The sequence below is a fragment of the Gobio gobio genome (genome assembly GCF_949357685.1).
Source record: "Gobio gobio genome assembly, chromosome: 5".
Classification (NCBI taxonomy): domain Eukaryota; kingdom Metazoa; phylum Chordata; class Actinopteri; order Cypriniformes; family Gobionidae; genus Gobio; species Gobio gobio.
In genome coordinates this window covers 42,200,070-42,211,325 of record NC_137101.1, presented here as the reverse complement: position 1 = coordinate 42,211,325, position 11,256 = coordinate 42,200,070, and the positions used below count along the sequence as shown (strand labels likewise).

Here is an 11,256-nt window from a genome sequence, read left to right as displayed (position 1 = left end):
AACAATGTGAAAGAAGTTTGTTTGAAATCTTTGCAAAAATGTTTCCACTGATCATCCTTGATGTTTCTCCAACTTGATTGGAGTCCACCTGTGGGAAATTCAGTTGATTGGACATGATTTGGAAAGGCACACACCTGTCTATATAAGGTCCCACAGTTAACAGTGCATGTCAGAGCACAAACCAAGCTGATGAAGTCCAAGGAATTGTCTGTAGACCTTCGCGAAAGGATTGTATCAAGGCACAGAACTGGGGAAGGGTACAGAACAATTTCTGCTGCATTGAAGGTCCCAATGAGCACAGTGGTCTCGATCATCCATATATGGAAGAAGTTTTGAACCACCAGGACTCTTCCTAGAGCTGGCCACCCAGCCAAACTGAGCGATCAGGGGAGAAGGGCCTTAGTCAGGGAGGTGACCAAGAACACGATGGCTCTGACAGAGCACCAGCGTTTCTCTGTGGAGAAAGGAGAACCTTCCAGAAGAACAACCATCCATCATAGACTGTGGATAATGTTACTTAACCAATTTGACACAGTTGTTGAACTTTTTGATATAACTGACAAGACACAGAGAGAAATGTCAATGCTGTCCTCTCCAGCAGTTTTATAAAAGCTATTTATTTATTGTAAAGTGTAAGACTCGTCTTAGAAAAATGTATTCTTCTGTCAGGCCCTGCCTGGGACAAACGCTTTCAAGATGATAAGCTGATAAGATGGCGTAGCCAGCCTATGTCTGTGTCATTATTCCAACATTGTCTTCATAACTAAATAAAACTAAAAAGTTTAACACCTCAGGAATTTAACTTTCCTCTCTTGTCAACATTATTGCGCTGTATATCATGTCAAAGAAGGACGTACGCTCAAAGTAATGGGATCAGGTCTTTTACATGGTGGAATTTTTCGTTTGATCGGTTCATGAAAAGGTTTATCTCACCCCTCTCAAACTGATTACAATTTCATTCGGTTTGGTGTTTATATGGAGCATTTTCATTCGTATTGGACTTTTAAACCGATTACAGTGCTCCATGCTAACGCACCTATTAACTGCACAGAGATAAGGTGCCAGAATCCTTGTTTGTGAAATGGGGGGGGGTATATGTATTATTGAGGGGGATTAATGTATTATATATCACAGCTAAGAAACCAAAAGACCTGACAAAACAATAATACAAAAGAACATTGTATTGTATTTTTTTCCTTCAGTTTATTTATCTAAGATGTTTTTGCAATAATACATGCTTTTGCTGCTGCACATTATAAGGATAATAAAACATTTATGAAATAATTTTAACTCAAGTCAAAATAATTTAACACACGTTTTTTGAGTCGAGTTACAGCCATAGAAGAAAGTATCAGCACAGTTCATCAGACTAGAAACATATTACGATTAGAATTTATATATATATATATATATATATATATATATATATATATATATATATATATATACACACACACACACACACACACACACACACACAAAGTTAAGAAGAATAAATAAAAGATTATACAAAAAGGATGTTTTTATGTTTTCATTTTATTTGTGTATTTTTCATTTTATTTGTGTTTCTGCTATGGTTCTATATAAAAAATGCATCAAACATTTGTAAATGTCTAGTTTTTGAACCGTTCCCAACCAACTGCTGGAATGTTTTCTGCACTCAATCATGACGGTTTTGCCTTTTAGACAGAATTTCACATATTAAATCTCTTATTGGTAGCTATTTTCAGTACTTCGCTGCACAACATATATATTTAAATATTTATTTCATCACTGAATACCTCCAATATAATTTTTTTTCTGTTTTTAATCAATCTTTGTTTTCTGTATGTACATTCTATCCAAATCCATTTCTATGAACTATACAGGACTTTTATTTTGGTGTGGTGGTGTGATGTCATAAGGCTGCGCCACGCTGTGTCTGTGATTTGGCTGAAGAAAGGTTTGTGTTTTACACATTTAAATCGATACCAAGCATTCAGCCTATTTTATAGTTTTACAATTTGTGTAAAATGAATTAAATATTATTTAATGTAACACTGTAATGCATTAACTAAAAATTAATTGACTTTATTTTTGGAGTAAAGCATATCCTCAAAAGTAACAGAAAAGGTGAATCTTGATTCTCTCCCTGTATCATGAATCAGTTTATCATAAACACAAATTCGGTCCATGGAAAGTAGTGATGGAGAAACAACTTTTCATAACTGAGTCGACTAAAACAATTTTTGCCAAAATGATTCAGTGCTTGAATCACTGCTTGCTGATGAGACCTGCTGTGTAAATGCAAGGAGAACAACAAACACAAATGACAACTTTTACAAATAAATAACAAATGTCTAATCGATTAAATGTGATATACAAATAATTAAATAATTAAATAAAGTCAAAATTCGTAAATATGAACTTTGAATATAAATTGTGTTCTTTTATTCATTTGAGTGCTGGTTTTGAATGTCTTTTTGGATAATTGGGCCATTAACTCTAACTCTGATTCTCTTACCAGTGACTGAACTAGAGCTGATTGAGACACTCTCAGAGATTGATTGTGGATTAATTTTTCTTTCTGTTAATTATTCTCATCTTAAACAGGACAACCACACAGAAAAACTCCCGGTGAAGCGACTGAGATCCACGTGACACTATTATAAAGATGCCGTTTATTAAAGAGGAGATTGAAGACATGAAGATTGAAGAAACATTCAAGATGCCGTTTATTAAAGAGGAGATTGAAGACATGAAGATTGAAGAAACATTCAGAGTCAAACATGAAGACATGAAGATTGAAGAAACATTCAGTGTGAAACATGAAGAAACTGAGGAACAAACAGGTTGGTTTCATTCTCAAAGCTGAACTCAGTAATTTGATCCTTATTAAAATGTCCAGCTCTACAGAAATTAATGATATTTTTGAAGAATGTCATATGAGTGTCCTAATCAAACCGGTTTTATTTGACATGGAGCGGTTTGCCTCATATGGATAGACACATTGGCCCTCATTTATCAATCTTGCGTAGAAACGGGCGTATATGTTGGCGTAAGATTATGCTTATACTCCTCTCACCGCCTGATTTATGAAGCTGTGCGCACCTTTGAAATCCAGGTGTACGCAATACCTGCCCTTGATAAATGCCGCGGCTAAAAACGATCGTCATTAGAATAACACGCCCCTATATATTCAAGTCTCTGCCTCCCCCACGCCCTCATTTTACGCCATGGACACATGGAAGACGGCAAAGAAGCGAAACTTCTCCAACGTGGAGATCGAGACCATCACCAGGGAAGTGGAAAAAAACAAAATTGTTTTATTTGGGAGTTTAAAGAGTGGGATTAAAGGCGCCCACAAAAACAAAATATGGTGACCGGTGGAAATCCAGTTTAAATAGCTGTTTGGATGAGAAATTACCTATCACAATGCATTATTTTACAGCACGTGTTTTGAAACAATTAGCATTTAATTTCGTATCACGTCACATGTATTGGGGTGTACAATAGTGATGATGATGTGATGTGGAGTACCATTCATTCACATTAATAATTGCATGACAATTTGTAAGATTCTTCTTCTTCTTCTTATTATTATTATTATTATTATGATTTGTATTATTAATGACGCTTATTGTTATTTAAGAAGAATGTCATTATTATTATTATTTATTTTTTATTATTACTATTTAAAAGAAGAAGAATGTCATTTTTATTATTTAGTCAGTCTGAATTATTTTCAGTCCCGGTCCGTGCGCAGCTGCCGGGCCTAACCCTGAAACGTCAGGTAAAGCGCACAGGCTCGCAACTGGAGGAATACATATGCCTACAAATCAAATGCTTTGGTAAAGTCACACAAATTAAACATTGAAGTCCATGTTGCACAAAAATAAACACTGAAGTTTATAATTACTATATCCCTATTCGCACGGGATTAGTATTATGTGGGGACCTCTGGTGATTTGTAATAATTGCAGAGAATGTCTGTGATCTTAATCCCGTGCGAATCGGCCATGTCTGTAATTTGTAAAGTAAAAATTCCCCCGCAAATTACCTATCATATTTCGCCAAACACAGAGGTCCTGTGATAATATTAGTCTCGTGCGAATCGGCATCTCTGTGATTTGGCCGGGATTAGGCGGATCGTATATAATTTTTGCAAGGTTTTTGTTTCCTGTGCGCATTTCTATCTTTATCTTTCACAAAGAATGGAGCTAGGCTGCATATAATGCACACCGTTATGAATTCCCGTGCGGCCGCGCGGATTATACTTTCACTTTAGAATGAGCACCAATTTGGGAGTAAATTGCTTGAATGGTGTGTTTAATGTTATTCTTAATGAAATACACAAAAACAGAACAGTACAATGACAACTCGCTTAAATGGGCGCTTTTACATTTAGCTTTGAAACTGAATCTTCCGCCGTATATTGTTATTATTCAGTTCAGTTTTTAATTGTGTCTGTTCTCTAACTGAACGTAATTATTTTTATTACTATAAAACAATCAAAATGATATCGATACGACTGTTTATAATTTCATACAGCTATATCTATAACGAAAAAACATTTACAAGTCTTGACATCATATCCGGGAGATAAGTCATTAAATTTGAGTAAAATCACAGGCTTGCTTATCCCGTGCGAAAGCGCAGTGCAAAATTCAGATGTGGGGGAGTAATTTCTAAATCTCACGGGTCCCCAGATAATACTAATGCCGTGCGAATAGGGCTTTAGTTGTTGTTGTTGTTGTTGTTGTTTTTTTACAGTGGGTCATAATATAGCATATCTTTGTCAGTGCGTTTTGTGGTGTTAGGAATTGTTTTTCTGCACATTTTCGCACTAACTCAAAACGTGCGTACACCACCTCCTGAGCTGGCGTAGGATTTGAGCGTGCCGTACGCCAACGTCCATATTGATAAATCTCAAAGTCACCGTGGTTTTGGGTGTACGCCAGGTGTACGCTGGAAATTTGGTGTACGCACTTGATAAATGAGGGACAATGAGATCACATGACTAGACAAAAGGTGTCTTCGACTTGAAGCTGCACTGTGCAGACTGCTCTGTGTATTACATCAAAGTACCATGAGAGTGATTAGAGAGCAGATGGTTCTGTATGCTTTTTAATCACTATTGTAGTACTTCGATGTATCGCAATATAATTATTTTCAATAACGGTGATATGGTTTTTAAACCCATTTCCAATATTTCGTTATACATTACAGACTGATGTTCAGAGCGCAGCCATCAGAAAGAGCAGAACATGATTGGCTACTTGCGTGATGATGTACACCCAGACTTACACGCAGATGTCAGTGCTCCGAGTTAGTTGGACTAATGGGCCTTTCAGACAGGATGTGGAATGCGCTCGGTTCAGCGTATAGCCCTTCAGATACAAAACGATTTCTATATATGTTTAGTCATTTGATTGCTCCACCTTCCGGTCAGCAGCAAATGTGTATCGGTTCCGTGCTAAGAAGTGAGCGATAGCACTAGCCCTGCTAGTAAGAAGAAAAAGAAAGAGAGCAGCAAGAGAGAAGAAGCTGTGGGTACATGAAACCCTCAGGTCCAGGGAACAGTTTGGGGAATTCAGGCTTGCAAAAGAGCTCCGTTCTATTGGCCACGCGGGTAATCGTCACAGAGCGCAGCGGCAAAAGTTGAACTATTTTGAACTTTGACTGCGGCGTGCACACAAGCTCACCAATGGTGCGCTCCGGTTTTCTCTTGTTTAGTTCTGCCGTTCTCTCTCGAATGCATTTGCAAGTGTTTTGCTTTTAGGTTTGGCTGGTTGGGAAATTGTAATTCCATCTGCAATTGGACCTTTATAACGATACTCAGTGTCTTTCGGATATAAATGGCGAGTTACTGTAACGCCGGGTTTTTGGGACATGTCCTAAAGAAAGTTCAGAGTTAGCAGTATTGTGAAAAGCAGGGGTTCTCAACTCTGGTCAAGGTCATCTGCAGGGTTTAGCTCCAACATTGATCAAACTCACCGGTCTATAGCTTTCTAGTAATTCTGAAGACCTTGATTAGCTTATTCATATGTGTTTGAATTGGGTTGGAGGTAAACTCTGCAGAAAATTGGATCACGAGGGCCAGAGTTGAGAACCCCTGGTAAAGAGATTCTTAGATTGCATGTAACACCTCTTTCAGTAGCATAGTGGGTATAGGACCGGGATGTCCAATCCTGCTTCTGGAGGGCCACCGTCTTGCAAAGTTAAGCTCCAACCTCAATTAAACAGCTAACCAGAGGATCAATGTATTCAGGCAACTTTAGAAACTTCCGGCAGGTGTATAAGGGCAAGTTGGAGCTAAACTCTGTAGAACATTGGACCTCCAGGAGAAGGTTTGGACACCCATGTTATAGAATCAAGCATATGTTGTTGCATTACATATCTAAATGTTTTGTTGTCTGTTGCTTTGTGTGATTAAACTTGTTTTTTTTTTTTTCACCTTAGACCTAATGACGCTGAAAGCGGAAAGGGAAATACTCAAAGCAGAGAAAGATCAATATGAGAATCTTTATGATTTTATACCTGGAGAAAAGTCTTTTAAATGCTCACAAACTGAAAAGACTTCCAAACAAAAAAAAGCTCAAAAGACAGAAACTACAAGTTATTTCATTTGCATTCAGTGTGGAAAGAGTTTCAATCAACAAGAAAATCTTAAAGTCCACATGAGTATTCACACTGGAGAGAAGCCTAATGGATCCCCTCAGTGTGGAAAGAGTTTCAATCAAGACGGAACCCTTAAAGTTCATATGAGAGTTAACGCTGAAAAGAGTCCATTCACCTGCCAACACTGTGGAAACAGTTTCACTCGTAAAGGAAGTCTTAACAGGCACATGAGAATTCACACTGGAGAGAAGCTTTTCCCGTGCCCTCAGTGTGGAAAGAGATTCAGTCTGCATGGAAACCTTAAAGTCCACATGAGAGTTCACACTGGACTGAGTCCCTTCACCTGCCAACAGTGTGGAAAAAGTTTCAACCATAAAAGAAAGCTTAAAGTCCACATGAGAAGTCACACTGGAGGGAAGCCTTACACATGCCCTCAGTGTGGAAAGAGTTTTGATAAACATGGAAACCTTAAACTGCACATGAGAATTCACACCGGAGAGAAGCCTTACACATGCAAACAGTGTGGAAGAAGTTTCAACAGAAAAGGAAACCTTAATTACCACATGAGAATTCACACTGGACTGAGTCTCTTCACCTGCCAACAGTGTGGACAAAGTTTCACTCTAAAAGGAAGCCTTACCAGGCACATGAGAATTCACTCTGGAGAAAAGCCTTTCACATGCCAACAGTGTGGAGGGACTTTTACTCGACATGGAAACCTTAAGGTTCACATGAGAGTTCACACTGGAGAGAAACCTTACAAATGCTCTCAGTGTGGAAAGGGTTTCGAACAACATGGAAACCTTAAGGTCCACATGAGAGTTCACACTGGAGAGAGCCCTTTCACCTGCCAACAGTGTGGACTAAGTTTCACTCAAAAAGGAAGCCTTAACAGGCACATGAGAATTCACAGTGGAGAGAAGCCTTACACATGCCAACAGTGTGGAAAGAGTTTTGATCATCATGGAAACCTTAAGGTTCACATGAGAGTTCACACTGTAGAGAAGCCTTACAAATGCCTTCAGTGTGGAAAGTGTTTCGAACAACATGGAAACCTTAAGGTCCACATGAGAGTTCACACTGGAGAGAAGCCTTACACATGCCCTCAGTGTGGGAAGGGTTTCACTCAAAAAAGACACCTTGAAGTCCACATGAGGGTTCACTCAAGAGAGAACTTTTAAATGTCATTAGTGTGGAATGAGTTTTACAGACAAGAAACACCTTAGGAATCATGTAATACTGTAGAGAAGACTTTAATGTGCAATCACTGTGTAAAGACTTCCAGATACAACGCAAATCTTGAGGTTCACATAAATTGGATGTAGAGCTGCTTTATAGCTGAATCACACCTAACATCTTGTTTCAAATTGAGCAATGTCACACTGTTATTGATCTAAACTGACTTGAGCTAAATAATCACACAGTTGTCTTTTAGAGCTGTTTTACAGCACAATCTGACCTGTCACCATAGCTAAGTCACTGCCCTCCTGCCTGCTGGACTCCTCATTGGAATTAGCTGTTTGTCACTAGCCATAGGTCTATATAAGCATCCTCTGTTCACTCACTTGTTGTGAGTGAACATGTTTGCTACTGCTTTTAGACCTCGGCCTGTTTGGATTTCTTATCTACAATTTGCCTGTTGCCAAACCCAGCCTGTTTGCACAAGCAACAATTTTATCATCCCAGCATCAGCAGTTGTGCTGTCGAAAGGAACTCTACAAAGCTCTACAAAGGAACTCATACAATTTCGTATTGTTTACATTGATGAAATCTTTGTAAATTCCCCTAGTTTGGAGGAACACATCGAACATGTCAATGCGATACTTAAACAACTCATAGAGCATCAACTGTATGCAAAAGCTGGGAAGTTTGAGTTTCATCTCTCTACTATGTCCTACCTGGGGAGTGGAGTGGAAAAAAGGAGTGGAAATTGATAATTCCTAGGTGAAGGCAGTACTGGAATGGCCCTGTTCAGAATCTGTTTTGCCTATTGTTTTTGTAGAGGCTGATACTTCAGACACAGGTCTCTGTGCAATACTTTCTCAAAAACACTTTCCTCAGTGGAATGCAATTCACCCTTCGCCGGGAGTTTGATTGACAGGCGATCTGACCAATCATAATCCGCCATAGGACAAAAGCAGTCAAGAGAGTTTGTAGATTAACGTTGGTGGATTTGAACTTGAAAAACTGTGTGTACTGATGTCTTTTCACGGTTGAAACAACATTCCTTCTGAAGTTCATGTTTATTTGATACTATAAATTAACTAGTCGTAAAAGATGATCGGTTCATGAGCAGCTTTAACTGTGGCGCTACAGCGACCTGTCACCACACATTAAAGAGCCACAAAATGGTATTTATGGTTTACATTTATTTAAAAATGACAATATTTTAGAGTTGAGTCTTTGTTTCATATTAAAAGTAACCTGCTCTGATCTAGGAAACCAAAGAAATGTTTTCTATTTTATGTTTAAACTGTATTTTAGTTTCGCCATTTGGCTGTAAAGAATGTTTACCTGTACAAGAAGGTTACTAACGTTTACTCTATTGAAGGTTGGCTTTTTGAGAAAAGACTGCACACTAGAGTCATCTTTATTCCTTGTTTTGCGAGGACTTTGTGGACTTTAATAAATCTCACATTTGGTTAATTGATTTTGTGTGATTGTACCCTATGTTGCAACCTGACCCCATATTAGTCACTTGTAAGGTAATTCACTTGATATAGTGTAGCAGTACATTAGTCAGGTCTCAACTCTTTTTAGAAATATTGTTCATATGCAAAAGATATGCTTAAGCCCATATGGAATATGGTAATGCTTGAAAGTTCTGTTTTCTACGATTTGAGGTACAGTGGAGAACTTTGGTTATACCAGCTGTAATCCTCTAGACAGAAAGGTCAACTTGGATGTAAATTGAAGCTTATAAACGTGAGAGGTTTTTCATGTCCATTTCAGGCAGTGATATGTATAATAAAATGCTTGAAAATGATCACTTTTGATGACAATTTGTCAGACATTTTTTTGTCTTTTGGGGTAGGTTGAAGGTGATATTTGACAGCCAAAAGGCAGCAATCCCCAAAATCTTTTTCTGCTAGTTTCCCCTATGTGTCACGATCCACCACACAAAATGTTAGGGTTATATGACCATTTATGTAGCTGCATTTATGTATTCGCAATTACATCATTCCACCAAAAGCTTTTTGGCCCCTAAGACCAAACGGGGCAGAGTTGGGGGTGATCGTTATCAACTTGTGATGGCCCAAGGTATAAGATAATAGGAAATTATAGTGAAAAAAGGTAGCAAAAAACATCCTGAGGAGTGGACCTGTCTCCTGGCCTACATCTGATCTGGATAGGGCCCTGATCTTGGATTGTTTGGTTCTTCGTGAGCAGCTTAGGCCCCGTTCACACCGCAAGTCTTAATGCTCAATTCAGATTTTTTGCTCAGATCCGATTTTTTGTTTGGCTGTTCACATTACCTTTTAAAATGTGGCCTATATCTGATTCCAGTGTGAACTGTTTGAGGTTTCAAACTAACCCGCATGCGCAAAAGAACAATAACAATGACGTCAGACGCAGCACGCTGTTGCACTAAAGTTTGGGAGGTTATGGAGGAAATTTAAATGTACCTTTAAGACTCTTCACCTTCCTTTGGCACTTAAGCCATGTTCTTCTGTGTCCCCGCTCTTCCATTTTGTGTGCTATTTTTTCAAAAAAGGAGCGGTTACGGTAGGATCTCCCCATATACTAATTAGGTCTAACACCTCACTCTCCCTCCATTGACTCGCTCCATCGCTGTTTTCCATATCTAGTCAAGTTTTTAATGTTACTGTCTGTGTCTGTTGTGTCTAGGGCTAACTCACCGGCGCATAATTATGACACATGTCAACGTAGATTGACATAAAAGTCGCATCAAATCCGCTTTGGTTGTTCACACTGCGGCCGCATTGAAAAAAATCAGATCTGGGTCTGATTCAGGACCACATATGTATGTGGTCTAAATCAGATTTGAAAAAATCAGATCTGGGCAAGATTTGAGTGTTCACACTACTTCTGAAGAAGTCTGACCTGGTCACTTGACCCCGAAAAAATCGGATTTGGGCCACTTTTGCCTGCAGTGTGAACGGGGCCTTATTTAATGTAAACAGGATTAGATTGTAACTTGAGGTGATACTTAAAATCTGTCCCAGCCACTGCTACTTTATTACAAGAGTTCATTACTGAACCAGGGGCAATAATAATAATTTTAAATAATAATAATATACATTTTTTATAAATTGTATATGTATATGAGAATGTATATAATATTATAATGTTGTGTATAATACTATAGACACAGCCACTTGACTGAGCGATTTATTTGTGATGGAATAATTACTTTATAATTTTATTGGAGGTTTACACACATGTTGTACAGTTACTCTGAGCCGTGCATTAATTTAAGTGATGACGGATATTATGGGAGTGGCTTGATGCAGAGCAAGAGATGCAGAGAACTTGATCTTGACCCATAAGAAACTTTAATACGGTCACGTTACAAATCTACTTCACATTGAATTAAAAATTAAATTACAACATTGAAATAAAAATGTAAAGGGTGTACAAATACTGTATAAAATCGTGAATATAAATAATTGGTAATCATGTAAAAAAAAAAAA

General features: G+C 38.2%; 2 protein-coding genes across 2 annotated transcripts in view; one reads left to right on the top strand and one right to left on the bottom strand.

Moving 5' to 3' along the window:
- Positions 1-11,256, bottom strand: part of LOC307126546 (uncharacterized protein) — a gene marked incomplete at its 5' end in the record, with an annotated part of 1,586,879 nt that overhangs the window by 868,177 nt on the left and 707,446 nt on the right. The gene's annotated exons all lie outside the window — the stretch shown is intronic.
- LOC307126631 (uncharacterized protein) lies at positions 1,876-9,593 on the top strand. Its single transcript, XM_079817256.1, has 3 exons — positions 1,876-1,942; positions 2,593-2,831; positions 6,442-9,593. Exons 2-3 carry the CDS (start codon positions 2,654-2,656, stop codon positions 7,779-7,781), a joined length of 1,518 nt encoding a protein of 505 aa, XP_079673382.1. The 5' UTR covers positions 1,876-1,942; positions 2,593-2,653; the 3' UTR covers positions 7,782-9,593.